Genomic DNA, 18,328 nt, shown 5'->3' with positions numbered 1-18,328 from the left:
TGATTATATACTTTAATAATGTAAATATAAGCCATGGATATAAATTATCCATTAGTATAAAACTTTGAAATAAGGAAGTCTTAGGGACAGGGAACATTCAGTTTAAGTTTATAGTTACTGTCAGTTTCCTTACAAGTAAAAAGGATTCCAAGTATATATGTATTTACATATGCATATATATGTTTTGTTTTGTTTTTGTTTTTTGTTTTTTTGTTTTGAGACAGAGTCTCACTCTGTTGCCCAGGCTGAAGTGCAGTGGCACGATCGATGCTCACTGCAACCTCCACCTCCTGGGTCCAAGTGATTCTCCTGCCTCAGCCTCCTGAGTAACTGGGACTACAGACGCATGCCATCACACCCCGCTAATTTCTGTAGGTTTAGTAGAGATGGGGTTTCACCATGTTAGCTAGGATGGTCTCGATCTCCTACCTCAGGATCCAGCCGCCTCGGCCTCCCAAAGCATTGGGATTACAGGCATGAGACACCACGCCAGGCCATATGCATATATTTTTAACAGCTTGGGGGAAGAGTTCACACACTTAATTCTGCCCCTTTTTGTTTACAATAACAACCTAATTCCTGACATTATATCATTATATCTTCATTTTGCTGCAGCTACAAATAGAATGCTTCATATATGTATATATAAAATTTTGAGAAGTCTTGCTCTGATACCCAGGCTGCAGCGCAGTGGCACGATTACAGCTCACTGCAGCCTCAACCTCCTGGGTTCAAGTAATCCTCCCGCCTCACTCTCTCTTGTAGCTGTGACCACAGATGTGTGCCACCATGCCCAGCTACTTTTTTAACATTTTTTGTAGAGATGAGGTCTCACTATCTTGCCCAGGCTGGTCTCAAACTTCTGGGCTCAAAGGATCCTCCCATCTTGGCCTCCCAAAGTGCTGGGATTACAGGCCTGAGCCACAGCACCCAGCATACTTCCATTTTAAATGTGTGAAATGAAGTATCCAAATTTGACTAACCTAAGAGGGGTAAAAATATACCCCTTAATATTTGACTAATATAAAGAGCAATACTCTTTATATTTATATAAATTTACATAAATCTCAACTACTCTACAAAATTAATTCTCAAGAACTGCCTTCTAATAGAGAATGTCATTCAAATAGATTATAGCAAAATATTTTCTTGCTTAACATTACACTGAACTATTCAAATAAATACGATTTGAATTACAGTCTGTATCTTTATTATACTTCAAATATATTTTCCTATTCTCAATCCCAAATCCTTTAGTCTAGCTTTGACTGAAAAATCAATGTTCCTTTTGTTTTACCTGTGTAAGGAAGAAATGACTTGTTATTCTGAGTACTTTATTCTTTTCAAATGAAAACAGAAGACTGGAATCAATGCTAAGAGAACTGAAGTACCACTTTTGATACTATATTTGCTTCTGTATTTCTTCCCCCAACTATCAATCTTCTATCCTCAAAAAGCATTTGAAGAACACTTTTATTCCCTGGCGAAATCCCTATAGTAGAAAAAAAGCTAAGTTACCATGGAGCCAACCAATTAATTTTGACACCTGCTTACCAAGATTGATCAATCATTTTTGATGTCTGTTTGTAAGGTTGCTATACTTTAGTTTAGAAAAAGATTTTCAAGATAATTAGTGAAGTGAGATTTTCTAGTTAAAGTCTTTCCCACTGTGTTATTACTTCAAATGCCAGGTAAAACAAGCTACTATCTTCAAATAAACCTTTCATAGGTTTATTTGTATGTACTTTACCAAGAAGAATTATTTTCTACTAAATATAATCCTTCGCTTTAACATTAAATACCAATGCGTTCTTTATCCCTAAGAGTATACATAATAAAACACAGATAGTTACACCAGTTATATTTATTCTAATTAATAGCTTGTATTCCACAGAGAAATGCAAAAGCATTTACCCAGTAGAGTACAATGAGTCCTAGGAAATAATAGCTTCCAAGGAAATGACGAATACTCAAATGATTAGCTCAAGATTTATCATTATTTAACAATATCTACATCAAATATCTATTCTTCTACTCACTAATGTATTTTGTTTATGAATACCACCTCTCAATGTTATTTAAGCTAGTTTTAACTTGATCTGTGATCTTTTTAACTGGGATGACATCTGCTAGTGAGGTCACAGGCTGCTGATCCAGCTGATTAACAAGTTCTGCTACTTTAAAATGTATTCTAAATATGAAGCTTCTCAGGACTGCAGGAATTTTTGTCCTCTCTAGACAAACGGAGCAAACCCACCCACACAAAGGCCAATATCCCTAAATTACATATAAATCAGGCACTCTCCCTATTTATGTAAAAAAAAATGTAAAAAATGGATGAGGCTTTTTCACTGCTGATGACCATTTTTTATGTTCAAAATTCTCTCTTGCTAGGAAAAGACGCTGAATGCTACTGTGTCATAGCAAACGTTTAAGAACACAAGCAAAAAAAAAGCAACTAACAAGCAGAATTTAGTATCTCTTTCCTCATCTTGAAACACTTTTTAAACTTTTAATCAGCATCTCTCCTAATTTTTTAAAAAGTATTTTTAAAACTACATTACATACTAACTTTAAAGTATAAACCCTAGAAAAATTTCAACCTATTGCATAAATTTCATAAAACTTCACTTTAAGATTTCACTTCCAAAACCTACTAGTTAATTTAAATCATAGACTACCTAAAATTTTAAAGTGCCATTTTAAAAATATACATTTTTACATTGAGTTTTAAGGAACATTTATTTTAATCAGCAACAGTAAGTTTTTTTTAAAAAAAAAAAAAAAAGGAAATATGCTGTGTTTACAACTCCAGGAAATAGTCCTAGAATACATTAATAAGGTGAACCAGTCTTACCTTTGCCCTAGAGCCCAAGAGAAATTTCACCTAGATTTTGGCTATCAGCCTAACAGTATCAGTAATCTACAATATTCAAGAGCCACAAACGAGCCAGCAAACTTCATATTAAGTATCTAGAAGACTAAGAAGTTGACTTTCTTAATGACTGTTACCCGCATGTTGTTAGAATCCTGCCCCAACGTTAACTGACTTTTGCTACTCCCCTACACTGACCCACTGCTTTTTTTATCAGGCAAGAATGTAATAAACATCAACCAGTACGAAGAAAGTACCTTCACCTTAGCGAAGCAAACTTCTTAGGCTCCTTGAGCTTCAGATAAGCCAAAGCGATGTTCCCGCACAAAAGCTGATAGTAAATTAACCGATTAGAAAAAAATCCATTATCCTCACCACATAAAAACGTCCGAGTATTTCATCCTTCTATCTAACCTAAAGTAACCTTTGTATTTCTCAATTCAAGATTGTCCCAGCAAATTCAACACAGCAAATTCGTTAAAAGTACACATTCTGGGGTGTGTACTGGCTCCAGAATGTGCCAGCTGATTTGGAATCATACCTCGGCCCTTACTACTGTGTAATCCTGGCCAAGTTACTTAAATGTATCGCCTCGATTTCTCTCCGTAAATCCAGCATAATAATTCAGCAAGTCATAGAGTTGTAAGGAATGAATGAGAAAATCGACATGAAGCGCTTAGAAGAGTGTCTGGCACTTAGCAAGCCCATCATAAACTCTACTTATTAAGATCACTATGATGACTAAATAAATGTTAGAAGGGGTCACCTCCAGAGAGAAGAGGAGGATAGGGGAAGACAGAGGTACTGGTGGATCATAACTGAACCTTTACACTTTTGTGAATTTTTCACAATGCGCGTGTATTTCATGAGTAACTTAGATAATTTCCGATTTTAAAATATACTCCTAAGAAAATGGTGCTGGGCATCGTAACAGATTGTGAAAATGTTCGTGCTGAGCAGCGGATCAGAAGTCGCTGTGGACATCTGGAACGCTCGAGAAAGGCTTAGCTCCCGTCGGTCAGGACTCCCGCACGGGCCCGAGCGCTCCCGGGGCGCCCCGGGGCTGGAGGGGGCGCGGCGCGGGCCCCACTCCCGCCCGCTACCGCCGCGCGCTGCGGTTCACTCCCTGCCAGGGGATCCGAGGCCGCGACGGGGGCGGGGTAGGCCGCGACGGGAGCGAGGCAGGGCTGGAGGTTCGGGGTCTGGCGAAGGCACTTACTTGAACCTGCCCTGGCAGTGCTGGCACTGGTCCCCCACCCAGCCCGGGTCGCAGAGGCAGGTGGAGTTGACACAGCGGCCAGAGAAGCAGGAGCCGGTCCTCTCGCACGGCTTGGACTGGGACACCTGCGCGTAGAGCGCCAGGTAGAGGAAGCCATAGCACAGCAGCCAGCTGTTCCCGTCCAGCAGCCAGGAGGAGGCGCCCCCGCCGCCGCCCGCCGGCCGAGCCCTCCACAGCCCCGGGGTCGCCGGCTGCGGGGCACCAGTGCGGGCCCGGCCCCCAGTCTCCATCTTCCCCGGCGCCCCTGCCCGGCGAGACTGCGCTCGCGGGCGCCGACAGGGATGCAGTTGAGGGAAATTCCGGCCGCAGAAAACCTCTCCGCCGCCGCTTCTCCTCCTCCTCACCGGCGCCCGTCCCAGTCCCGCTCCCCGGTCAAGAGGGACAGATCCCAACCGCCGTCGCCTCCGCTCGGCTGCCTCCAGTCGCACTCGGGCATCGCCGCCACCCAGTATCCTGACCTTGTCCTTAGCGGGCCGGCCCCACACCCGCGGCGTCCCGGGCCGGGCCGGAGACTGGGAGCGGGAGGCGCACACTGCGCCCGGCGCTCCTGAGGGGACCTGACCAGGAGGAGGAGGGGACCCCGCGAGCGGCCCCGCCTCGCCCGCGGCCCGCGCCAACTGCCTCGGCTCCGAGCGCCGCGCGCCCGGGAGGGCGGGGGCCGAGCGGGAGCCCCGAAGTGGGCGCGCCCAACGCGGAAGGGGGCGATCGGGGAGGTGGCGGTCAGCCCCGCCTCGCCCGCCCGGCGGCCAGCGGCGCCCCAGCAGTCATTCTGTCTCCGGTGCCTCGAGCCCGCAGCGGCGGCAGCGCCTGGAGCCGGCGATGCGTGGGGCCGCCCCCCGCCCTCGCGCGCGCCTACACTCCCCCCCACAGGCCCGGCGCCTTGGTCTCGCCCCGCCCCTGACAGGGACCGGGGACTCCCCCCGCGCGCGCCCACCCCGCCTGGCCCGCGCGCTGACGGGAGACAGGCCCCCCAGGTGTGGCCCGCGTGCCCGTCCCCCCGGCCCGTGCGGGCACCCTGGCCCCACTCGCACCCCGCGTCCCCGGAGTCCCACAAATGAGAGATCGACACGGGCTTCGCAGCTTCAGCAGAAAAGAAGCCCTTCCTGTCCGCCGTCTGCAGCTGCAAAAGTGCAGCGCTTTTTCCCTAGCGCTTCCCCCTTCTTCCGCCCCATCCTCCTGCCTATTTCTTCTTTTTCTCTTAAGAGAGAAAAACTCCAACAACACACAAAGAGCTGAGCATGTGCAGCAGGCAAAAGCCTTAAAGGCACCGCAGTCCGACCACGTTGTGGGGTCAGCGAGGGCTGGGAGGGGCGGGGATTGGGGACGGCGAGAGGCGCGAGGCGGTCTCCGCGGAGGGACCTCCGAGGGGGAGCCATTGCTGCCTCGGAAATAACGAGGCCCCCGCCCCCAACAAAGAACTGCGAGGCTCCGAGCCCCGCGCTCCCCACCCCTTGCAGATGCTGCCTCAAAACCCCACGTCTCTCCTTTTCTGCTTGTCAGTGCTCTCTCCTCCATCTGGGACGATATTCTGCCTTGAAAAATATTGCAGCATCGGGGCTTTTTTTTCAGAAGAGCAGAAGTGATGACCAGGAAAGAGCCGTTTTCCTTCCTCAGCAGCACTTTTTTTTTTCAGATGACTTTCCAAGATTGGCTGGCATATTCTGAGATTTTTGTTTTGTACTTTTTGTACCTTCTCTAAACAGTTGCCTTTTTATTTGACCCCCTTGAGAAAGGAAGCCAAACACACATTGTAGCCATATATCCTCGAGTTACAGCAATGTTGCTGGAGTCCCACCAAAGAACAGGCAGTATGAAAAAAGAACTCGAAATCCACCAAAGGCATTTCTCACAGGAAAAAAAAAAAAAAGAAAGAAAAGTTTGTTGTAACTACACAGTCAAAATATTATTGTTAGGATTCAACTCGTGTTTATTTCGCGTCAGTTCTTTTCATGTCTCTTATCCCCACTTGCAGATGAAATCCTCCATTAACCCCATTTTGCAGATAAAAAAGAGCAACTCAGAAAGGTTGAAATATTGGCCAATGGCAGATTAGGAGTAATGAACTGAGCTTTAGACACGAGGCCTCTGACTGCTTTGCTTTTTCCACTGCTTCTGTTAGCAGATGCTTTGTTCTTCCTTTGGTGAATAAAATATACGTGCTGGCTTGGTTTACAAATACCTCAGCAGTGACTTAAGGAGGAAAAAATAAAAACAAAGATCCAGAAGGAGTTGGCTCCTTCGCAAGGAAAACAGCAAAAGGAAAACCATGATTCTCATTGGCATACAGAACAAATTATAATTTCCATAATTTCAGGGTTTTACCAGTACCAAAAATGTCCTTATCAAACCTAGAATTAGGATGCCCCCTTCTTCCCTTAACATCTTTTCCACATCAGGCTGCCCCTTAGAGACTTCCTGAAATGAGTGAAGAAGCAGAGGAGAGAACACTGCAGACACCAGTTAAAAGGAAGATCCTGTTCTGGATCACATCTTTTCATTTCAATGACTGTGAAATCCAGAAGAATTCTTTCTAGTGTCAGCCATGCATGAACATTGTCTGCTGCTTTTCCATTCTTCTCCATCTGCCAGCCAAAGTCAGCCGCATCTTTCTCACATCTAAGGTAGAGTTGCTTTCAGGCGTGGGGAAAGTGACCAAGCTCTTAAAACCGTCAGTGAGTGTGAAGGTAATTCAAAGGGTGCGCTGTAGTCCCTTTGACAAGAGAGATCACAGCTCAGTCACAGACTGTAGCCTGTATTTGAGCAGAGCTGTCCCATTAAAAATATACTCATAAGTGGGAGTTGAACAATGAGAACACATGGACACAGGGAGGGGAACATCACACACCAGGGCCTGTTGGGTGGGGGGCTAGGGGAGAGATAGCATTCGGAGAAATAACTAATATAGATGACGGGATGATGGGTGCAGCAAACCACCATGGCATGTGTATACCTATGTAACAAACCTACACGTTCTGCACATGTATCCCAGAACTTAAAGTATAATAACAATTTAAAAATACATATCTTTTAATTGAATAACCACTATAATCAGCTCAGTACTTCACATTACACTGAAGAACATGCAGCCCCACAGGCCTCCTCTCAACATTGCCTTTAGAATCGAGCTGAATATATTAAATTTATATGAATTATTCTCACAAGGATCTCAGAATTTTCACTCACCCTGTATTGTGTTTCTCTCTCAAACACTTTTAGTCAACATTTACTATTATGAATTTAAGCGAGAGAAAACAAGTGTGAATAAAGCATGATTTCTACCCCAGATTAGCTTATCTTCTATCAAGCTCACTAGACTGTGAGCTCATTATACAGTTGAGTGTCATATACTTTACAAATGTAGACACAGAAAACTTAAATGATTTAAAATGGCCACACAAAAACTCAATGGCAAAGCTTGCCTAGAATCATGACTTATATTTCAGTACCTTCCATGATAAAGAAATTTTAAAGCTCCAACATGATATTTTCTTTTTTTCCAATAAAGTAGAGTCAGCCTCCTAGAAGCGCTATATCACACTAAAATAATTCATAGTATTTGTAATAGCAGTCATAAATCTAGCAAAAAGGTGAACATTTACTCCAAAGACATAGTGGGGGAAAATTCATTCTACTGAAGTGGATGAAACTGTTAAGAATTATCTATTTAAATTTATCCAAGGGGAAAGATAAGAAAATATTTGTTTTCTTTGGCCTTATATCAGGATCGTTAGATATTTTGAGGTGTATGTTTCATTTCCATTCATACTACTCAATGATGGTGTTATAATATGATGGGCAAAAATCTGATATCACCAGACTGTTAAAGGAAATTTAAATAATTTTTTAAAAGAACAAGAGAAATGATAGATTCAATATCTTTTGATTGCTACTCAAAAAGTAAAAGATCTTATTTGGGTTAATGAACCAAAGCAGACTCTTCTCAGTTGCTTAATTTAAGAATCTCTGCTCTCTGGTTACTGTTCGCCCTTTGGCTTATATGAGGCTTCTGAAAGCAACCAAGATAATGAGAGCTGCAGATAGCCTGGCCTCAAGAGCTAGAAATGCATTCACTCAAAGGGACCCGCAGCGAAACTGGGGCAGTATTCTTACGACACTAACAGATGATGAATGGTCTGTAACATTAGACAGTTAAAAAAAAAAATCAAATTTAGGTACTTATTAAAAAATTATTGATGATATTTAAAATGTTTATATGGCTATGGATCTGAACCACCACCACCCCCCCAATCAAAATCTAACATTCTGCTTTCTCTTGGATTCATTCTTTTCTTCCATCGGTTTCCCTTGCTGTCACAGTTGCAAACACACACATACACTTCTGCCAATTTTTCTACTTAACACATTTCAAACATATTGTTATAAGTAAATCCAAGGAAATAAATCCAAGGATTATAAATTCACTATGCTGGGCTACTACTTTTTTTTTTTTTAAGCTGGGAAATAAAATGAACATCCTTAAAGTTTTAATCCTAAATATTCAGTCTTGTCACTAAAAAAAAGTTGATTGCTAATAGCCAATTGCAGAAACTTGTCTTTTGTGAAATCTAATACAATAAAAATATGGGCTAGGACTTCCTGATAAAGTAGATCAAGTATGGGTATTTACCTCTGCTCCCTCTGCAAACTCTACCAACATGACAGGAAAGGTTTTGTTTTTTTGTTTTTTGTTTTTTTGTTTTTCAGTTATAAACTCACAATGATAAAGAAAAGGAGAAAACAGCCAACTTGTAGATGAGAGGTGACAAGGCATTTGGAAGTGTCAATGAAGGAGGAAAGTGAATGGAGAAGTAATAACTAAAACATACACACCATCAAGATGAGTAACAACAAGGAACAAATCTGTTTCTCCCAAAGATACCCAGAAAGCCTCAGGACTCAGATGCAAGAGTTACCAGAAAAGATACCCAGAAAGCCTCAGGACTCAGATGCAAGAGTTACCCCACCTACCAGAGGTGGGGCTCTAGGATAAAAACAAGGGGAGGGGTTGAGAGCAGAATAAGGACCCCATAGTCTCCCTCTCATCCCAAGAAGCTAAACACTACCCCAAACCCAGCCCTGACAGAGGTTTAATCTCTTGGGAAATTGAATTGGAGGCTCTAGACTTGGAGCACCAGGCACAGTAGAAGGAGGGAGTGAGGCACACAGGTATAACTTGAGAGACTGAGTGAAAATCTACCTATTGAATGGTAAAATTTCCCTGCCATCTTTTCCTCCTGTTCCCAGAACATCAGTAATCAAGTGAATAACCCTCAGACAGAAAACTGAAGGATATTTATCTGCAGAAGTTTAATGGTTCCAAGACAAAAGATACTGTCATTTGGCGTCTTCCAACCACATGAAAATCCAGCTTCTGGATCACTGTACAGTGAAGCCTGATAGTCAATAAGCTTTGCCCAATCCCTTTTTCCATAATTTCCTCCTAAATAAGGTCAATAAATGTTCACTAGACATAAAAGATATAAACAAACAAAAAAAAAAACAAAGAAAAGGAAATTAAAGGAAACAAAGTCAAATGATACAGAGAGATTGTGCACCATGAAACAAAAGTGGATATTCTTTAAAAAAAAATGATAAAGGAACAATCAGGAAATAAAAATATAAATAAACAGTAACCAAACTTAAAATGCAATAAAATTTGGGAAAATAAAGTGTAGGAAATTTCCTAGACATTATAAAGAAAGGGTAAAGAAAGTTTCTCCTTTATCATGAAGGAAAAACTAAGAAAATTAGAGAATTCATTAATATATACTATTTTAAATTAAGCATTTATACTATGAATACATGTATTAATGTGAAAGTTCAAGAATACACAAAATATATAGGAGCAGACAAAATTTGTTTATATCAGTTCATCCTAGTATTAACATAAGGAAATTTCCCAGAACTAAACTGAACCTTCAGATGAAAGGCCCACTGCAACCTAAAACACTGAGTAAAGACTCACAAATTGAGGGGAAAAAGACAAATGCAATGTATTGGATGTAAGAATAGCATTAAAATTCTCAACAACAAACCTGAGATATAAGGGAAAAAGTAGATATATGAGGGAAAATTATTTTTAACCTAGAATTCTATACCCAGCCAAGCTATCAGTAAAGTATGAGGATAAAGACATTTATCAGCAAGATATGCGGATAAAGACACACAAGCATTTATAAAATTTATCTCCCAGTGTGCCCTTTTTTAGGCTACTACTAGAAAATAGAATAAAGGAAGAGACAAAAAACAGAAGAGAATTGTGCAGGGACATCTCAGGATGACATACAGCTGTGCCCCAGGCCAACAGAATAACCAGTCTAACCTGGAACAGAGGGCTAGGGAGAAAGGTATCCATGAAGATCATAGATATGAGTTGATATGATTTGGATCTCTGTCCCCACCAAATCTCATGTTGAATTATAATCCCCAGTGTTGGAGTTGGGGACCAGTGGGAGGTGATTGGATCATGGGGGTGGAGGTATCATAAATGGGTTAGTACCATCCCAACAGTGCTATTCTTGTGATTGTGAGTGAGTGAGTTATCATGAGATCTGGTTGTTTAAAAGTGTGTGGCACCTCCCTGCCTCCTCTCTTCCTCTTGCTTCAGCCATGTAAGACATGCCTGCTTCCCCTTCTGCCACAATTGTTAAGTTGTCTGAGGCCTCCCCAGAAGCAGAAGCCACTGTGCTTCCTGTTCAGCCTACAGAACTGTAAGCCAATTAAACCTTATTCTTTGTAATTTATCCAGTCTCACATATTTCTTTATAGCAATGTGAGAACTGATTAATACAGGAGTATTTGGAATGTTTGGATTTTTGGAAAGAAGATTAACAAGATGTGACAGATCTTGGAGTATTGGGGGAAGAAATAGAATAAACATATAAGAATTTGAGAAAATGAACAAAATAAGGCAATTGTGACTAGAAAAAAATGTGCAAGATGTGATCAATACTTCCTTACATAGTCATAATAAGGTAAACACTGACCATCGATTTAACCAAAAATTAGAATTACCTATTTTTAAAAGATAGAAGCAGGGAAACAGTAATGTTAAATCCTAATTTTTTAGTAAGAAGTCATTATATGTCCAAATTGATAAATCCAGAAATAGCAGTATAATCACACTACATTGAAGAAAAGATTTGAAAGCTTCTTACTCTGGGGCATAGGAAAGAAGGGCAGGAGATGTACATTTTGTTATAAGGCTTTTAGTACTCTTTGATTGATTGAAAAGTAAAAATTAATTCTAAGACAGATAAAAATAACAAATAAATATGCACATTCATAATAAAATAGGGAGTCATGGCACCTAAGACTCATAAAAATCTGGGTTTGATTCCTAATTCTGCTGTTGATATGCTGGTTACCCTTGAGTGATCCATTAACCTCTGCACCTTAGTTTCCCAACACATAAAATTATAGTCAAATATCTATCAATGTCCATTTTAGGACTGAGATGAGGGTCCAAATAGAACATATGAAAGCACCTAGTAAATGATATGAAGCACTAAACAAACTTTGATATTTAATGTTCATCAAAAATTATTATTAGGTAGAGAATTAATTATATTCACATGTGAAGGAGAGGATTACTAAAAGGGATTTGGGTCAATACACACACACACACACACACACACACACACACACACACACACACACACACAGAGCTAGAAGAAGAGGAGATAATTTTAAAGATGGATGTAGCCAAAGCTCCTTATTTTCTAAGGTTCAGTAAAGTTAAGTGACTTGGCCAAGATCACATAAGTAAGTAGTGGAGTAAACCAAACAAAAACCAAACAGCCAAAGCACAAACCTTGAACCAAAAAGTCAGAACCAAATGAAAGTTCACCAGAAGGGTTAAAGGCATAAATTAAAAGCCCAGCCCAGTCTGTAACATAGCAGATTATCAATAGTGCTATATTAGCTGGCTGATTACAGTTCCTGCTTAAACATGGAGAGAAGAGCTAGAAATAAAATAGACATGCTTTAAAAAGAAAAATAGCAATTAGACAAGCAGAGTCAGCAACAGAATATTTCTCTTGAAAACAGAGATGTGAAAATTGGACTCATGGAATCAGGAGAGAGTGTGAGAAAAAGGAAAGGAAACAAATGAAGAAAGGGCATGGCCCAGTGATTGACAAAATGTGTTGAGAAGTGCCTGAATCTGGAACTCTTGAAGCTATTGCAAAACAACTAATAGGCTTCCCCATTCTCTCCTCCTTGGGATAATGTTGAAAGGGATGAGAGCGTGAGGAAGATAAAAGGGTCAGGGACCTTTTCTCTGTTCCATACAGGAAATCATTTGCTGGCACTTTTCTTCATAAAAGGCCAGGGGGCGGGGGGTTGCTGGGACTCTTTATAAAAATACAGTTCTGTGAATTAAACTGAACAGAAGTTCAATTTGAATCAAGTAACAAAAAGAAAATGTCATATTATTTTATTTTCAGAAGTCATAAATTTTCCCTAATAAGAGTTACCTTCGGTAACTCTTATTAGGAATCGCTGCATTGTGTTGTATCATCTTAAATCTAAATAAACCAATGTTAAGTGTCATTGAACATAAAGAGAGGCACTTTTGATTTTGAGAAACAGGATCGTTTTGGTTGTGAGAACATCCAACAACTGCTACAATAAGGCATCGCTCACATGTAGATAAACCAGGTAAAATTTTCTATAATCCTTAAACTGAGGTTTGTTTCATGTGCTCTCTGTTTAAAGAAAAAGTCAGTCACAGGAAGTACTTAAAAAACAAAAGCTCCCAAGCAAAATAAACAATTCATAAGAACAATAACATACTGACATTTAGAAAGCTGCTTGGGGTTCTGACACGGGAAAATATGTTTATGTTTACAAGGAAAGGAGCATGAAAGAGAATTATGGACCCTCTCAAAGGAGAGACAAAGCCATCAGGATGCAACAAGGTTTTCTTGAAAAGAGCTCAGAGACAAAAAGGAACCACAAAACGGCACACACATAAAAAAAGAAAAATATCTGACAAATGATAGCCAGACCCCACAAATCCCGATAACATGACATTCCACTTATTAAAACCATCAGTCTTGGAAGACTCCAAGCACAGTAATTTTGAAAATGTACACAAGTAAATTAAAACCAGGCTTATGATTCTTCTCATTTTAAGTCCCTCACTCGTACCCCTCTGCAAAAGCTGATGTGAAATTTAAAATTAAATGGAAAAAAAGTCAACATGAACCTTGCTGATTTTAAGCAAGATCCCCATGTTTTACATTTTTAAATCGGAACGTAGTCTAAAAGTCTCTCTGCACATGAAAAGGAAGCATACTTTCCTAGGAAAATTTGTTCCGGGTAAACAGAAAATGCTATACCTACAACTAGGAAGTATGTGTGACAGTTTTATTTATTAAGTTATCTGAGCCACTTGGTAGCGGATATTTTAGGACATGTTTTATGGTCGTGTTCTTTATTACTGGACACGATCCTTTATGGAGGTAGCAGGAGGTAGTGCCAAGAGAACTGGACAAAGAGCCAGCAGACCCAGTCTCAACAACCAAACAGGGCATGCCTCATTCACCCTCAGTTTCTTTATTCGTAAAACAGCAAAAAATAGTGGCCCTCCCTGAACACTGTTGGAAGAATCCAAAGTCCAAATAAGATGTCAAAATTATTTTTAAAATAGTGAAACCTTATTGAACTGTGTCAGCTTCGATTCCTTTCTCTGCACAAGGACCCAGTGGGGCCATGTGACACTAGAGAACCATAGAGCAAGCTCAGTAATTCCTCTGCAGCTAGGGCCCCCATTGCCTGTCACTGGCGCAGGGAGTGGTGGGGGAGCAGCAACTTCACAGCCCATTGCTTTATTCCTAGGCAAGGTAAGTGACCACCTGTGTAGGGTGACTGAAGCGACCATCAGAAGACCCCAGAGAACAAAATACACTGCCCCCACACTCTTGCTATAAACTTGGAACTCCAGCTAGGGATTCTGTCCTTCAGGCTAAGGGTTTGGGGGCACTTATTCCATTGCAAAAGTCTTTGAAGGGCTAACACATTTCGTTTGGTACATTAACATCTTACCATGAATGACTTTGTACCTATTCTTGAAGTAGTTTTCATAATGAATATAAGAAAAATATAAAGATGTATCACTTCTACTGCCACCAACAACTCCCCCCAACCCAGCACACACACAGCACATACAGGGTGAACATCCTTTGTTACCTGGCCTCTTAGAGGAAACATGAATATGAGAATCACTAACATCTTCTAGTGATCTTAGCCTAATATCTCATCCATGGAAGGAATGCTTATTTTTTAAAAGCATACCAAAAGAGGGAATGAACACAAAGGAGTTAAATACTAATGGTGAGATTTGAGACAAAGTGGCTCCTGGATGAAAGATTTGACATATATCTCAAGTCAGTTATGGTAGGTAGCTGCTTACATCCCCTAAGTGGAGATCAAAACTAGCAGAGGAATTTTGGCATCTCTGACTACACAGTGAATGAACCTAAGGGGAGAATTAAAATGAAAGGTTAGGTCTTCACTGGGAAACACTCTTCCTAAACTCAAGTCTGGCAGATATCATCAGCAACAGTTCTGCTATTTTTAATGGCTAGGAGGGTGCTTAAGGAAATGTCAATCTCTAAGATTATCCCAACTCTCCTCTGCATAAATAATAATATCATTACCGACAGATTCTTGGCTCAAACGGTCTTCTTTTAAACATGCAGACTAGTCAAAATGAAATACTTATTAGAGAAAGATTAGAAAGGGTAAAACTGAAAATGATCACTCAAAATTAGAAAAAAAACAGCTCATTAAAAGGGGGAAAAATATGGGCATTTTGAGCTAGCCAGACACCAAAAATATGAATGAATAAACAGCAAAGCAGCAATACTGTGTTGGTAATATGGCCTTTGAGGGTGCAATGACTCAAAGGAAACCACCAGAGAAGCCAGTGCTAACCCCCAGTACATGCTCAGAGGCTTGTAGATCTCCAGCAATCCTGGCAGGTCGACAATATTACACCAGCTGGGAACATTTCCTCTGGCTTATGCTCAGTGTATGCCCTAAAGTCTCAGGACTTTCTAATGCTCATTAATTTTAACTCTGGTGCTGGAAACGCTATCCTCATTCCCATGAATGCTTAATCTTTCTGAATCATTCTAAACTATCTGTAGCAATTATCCTATGATTGAACTTATAAAGTTAATTGTTAAGTTTGAAAAAAGACTCATGAGTTTTACATTTTTCTGCCTTTTCATTTTATCAAGTGTCTTTTTATTCCCTTATTATTAGAAAATGTAAATAAGCATCCAATCATCCTTCTCTTTAACATTTATTATTTTATAGCTCTTATCAAATTTCTACTGTTTTTCTCCCAACTTAAAAGTCCTAGTCGTTCACCTGTGGGCTCTATCTTGCCAGTGTAATTTTTGTAGCTGACTTCCTTTACACTATTTCTTGTCTAGCTCAGTCATTTTTAAGATGAAGAAGATAAAATGGAACAGGCCATTCAAAATAAGGGTTGGTTATATACCCTGTAAAAACGAACATAAATGTATCATATTGTTTTCTATAACCCTTTTTAACCAGAATAGTGTCTTATTTACTTAATTATCACTGCTCTTTAAAAAGATGTATTCTTTGAACTGTCCATAATGTTGTCTACATGCTTTTCCTGAAGGGTTGTAACTAAATTAGTACCCATGAAGATATTATTTAAGTTATTTCCTTCTGAGATGCATTAGAATCATAGACTCTCAAGGTAAATTTCTGCCTTTGGTGTGTTCATCTACCTGGTTAAGTAAAATATCTAGATGCTTCTAGAGTTTTAACTCCTTTACCATCTGTACTAGATAATTATGATGGGAGACAGGCCCTTAACACTTTCTGAGGAAAACTGTCCTGCACACGTCCTCCACTGATAAAGCCCACTCATGCAGCTGTGTTTTGTACACACGATTCTGCTCTCCTCAGCTACTGATTACAACAGAGGCAAGCACCAACCCGCGGGCAGCCAATCCCTAGGCTCACTAGCAGTTTTACAAGTTGATTGGCATGACAGTGCCAATCAAACACTGGGATGCACTGGGACACCCAAATTCTCACTTTGGGGAATTTGAATTAAGATATATAGAAAGGGCCGGCCGGGCGCGGTGGCTCCAGCCTGTAATCCCAGCACTTTGGGAGGCCGAGACGGGCGGATCACGAGGTGAGGATATCGAGACCATCCTGGCTAACACGGTGAAACCCCGTCTCTACTAAAAAATACAAAAAACTAGCCGGGCGAGGTGGAGGGCGCCTGTAGTCCCAGCTACTCGGGAGGCTGAGGCAGGAGAATGGCGTAAACCCGGGAGGAGGAGCTTCAGTGAGCTGAGATCCGGCCACTGCACTCCAGCCTGGGCGACAGAGGGAGACCCCGTCTCAAAAAAAAGAAAAGAAAAGAAATATAGAAAGGACCAAGTGTAGTGGCTCACGCCTGTAATCCCAACACTGTGGGAGGCCGAGGCAGGCAGATCACTTGAGGTCAGGAGTTTGAGACCAGCCCGGCCAACATGGTGGAACCCTGTCTCTACTAAAAATACAAAAATTAGCCAGGTGTGGTGGCGTGCGCCTGCCTGTAGTCCTAGCTACTGGAGAGGCTACTTGGGAAAATCGCTTGAACCCGGGAGGCCGAGGTTGCAGTGAGCTGATTGCACCACTGCACTCCAGCCTAGGAGAGACAGAAAGCAAGACTCTGTCTCAAATATACATACATACATACACACACACACACACACACACACACACACACACAGAAAGAAGTAATTAAAATCAAGAGCTGAGGCTAAAACTTTGCGCAGAAAAAGAGAGATCATTAGATAGGGAGGGGCAAAAAAAGACCTGAGTAACAGTTACAAGAAGGTAAAAATTATGAGTAAGAAGAATTTGTGGATTAATAACAACTAATGACGTGGAGACATAGAGTAGAAGATGAAGAGATTTCTGTCTACTGGTGATTAGACATAGAGAAGCAAACACTGGAGAGTTGTTGAGTCGTATTGCTAGCTAAGCAGTAGAGATTCAGGAACTCTTGCTGCTGAGCATTTTAGAGCTGCCTTGGATTCAAAATGGCTGTTGAGTTCTAGTTTCAGTCTCTGTTTCTTAAAAAAAAATTATTTTAATTAATTAAAACAATTTTTTTTGAGAGAGGGTCTCACTCTGTAACCTAGGCTGGAGTTCAGCGGTATGATCATGGCTCACTGCAGCCTCAACCTCCTGAGCTCATTCTCATCCTCCCATCTCAGCCTCCCAAGTAGTTGAGTATATAGGCACGTGCCAACATGCCCAGCTAATTTTTTTTTCTCTTTTTAAGATGGAGTTTCGCTCTAGGCTGGAAAGCAATGGCAGAATCTCGGCTCACCGCAACCTCCACCTCCCGGGTTCAAGCGATTCTCCTGCTTCAGCCTCCTGGGTAGCTGGGATTACAGGCGCCCACCACCACACCCGGCTAATTTTGTATTTTTAGTAGAGACGAGGTTTCTCCAAATTGGTCAGGCTGGTTTCGAACTCCCGACCTCAGGTGATCCTCCTGCCTTAGCCTCCCAAAGTGCTGAGATTACAGGCGTGAGCCACCACCCTGGCCTGGAATTGTGATCTTAAATAAAGTAATCAGGCAAGTGCCCACTGATAAAATGACATCAGAGCAGAAATCCAGAAGGAAGGGGTGGATGAACCGGACAGTTGGAGGAAGAAGGTCCTAGAGGAGAAGAACAGCAAGTGCCAAGACTGTGAGCTGTGAGTGTGTGTGGTGTGTTTGAGGAGAAGGCCAGAGCACCTGGAGCAGAGTGAGTTGAGGGATAGCATAGCAGGAGATGAAGTTAGAAAGGAGGAGACTAGGAGTAGATGACATAGGGTCTTATAGGCCAATGTAGAGACTTTTAGTTCCATGACCAGTCATTGGAAGGTTTTGAAAATACCTCCATGCTCTGGCTTACAATTTTAAAGGTTTGTAGGCAACCATTCTGGCTGCTTCATTAAGATTATATTGTAGGGGAAACAAAGATGGAAGAAAGGGGATAAATTATTAGGAAGCTGTTACAATAATCCAAGAAAGAGATAACAGTGGCTTGGACCAAAGTGGTAATTGCAGAATGAAAAAAAGTGGTGAAAGTCTGAGTATATCTTGAAGATAGAGGCATCAGAATGTGGTGATT

The 18,328-nt window shown here is 41.4% G+C and overlaps 1 protein-coding gene across 4 annotated transcripts in view; it reads right to left on the bottom strand.

Annotated features, from left to right (window-relative positions):
• The window catches only part of ATRNL1 (attractin like 1), an 827,091-nt gene extending 822,318 nt beyond the window's left edge, over positions 1-4,773 (bottom strand). For 2 of the 4 annotated variants that reach the window (XM_050804668.1, XM_050804669.1), the window contains exon 1: positions 4,095-4,772. In XM_050804668.1, the coding sequence (XP_050660625.1) occupies positions 4,095-4,384 (290 nt within the window). In that variant the 5' untranslated portion in view covers positions 4,385-4,772. Of the gene's footprint in view, positions 1-1,297; positions 1,902-4,094 lie in introns of those variants that run through there. The other 2 variants (XM_050804667.1, XM_050804670.1) reach the window with 2 other exon arrangements.
• Positions 4,774-18,328: the final 13,555 nt, after the last annotated feature.

This window comes from Macaca thibetana, chromosome 9 (assembly GCF_024542745.1).
Source record: "Macaca thibetana thibetana isolate TM-01 chromosome 9, ASM2454274v1, whole genome shotgun sequence".
Taxonomy (NCBI): domain Eukaryota; kingdom Metazoa; phylum Chordata; class Mammalia; order Primates; family Cercopithecidae; genus Macaca; species Macaca thibetana.
Note: the sequence above shows the minus strand (reverse complement) of the source record. Positions and strands in the feature narration are given on the sequence as shown.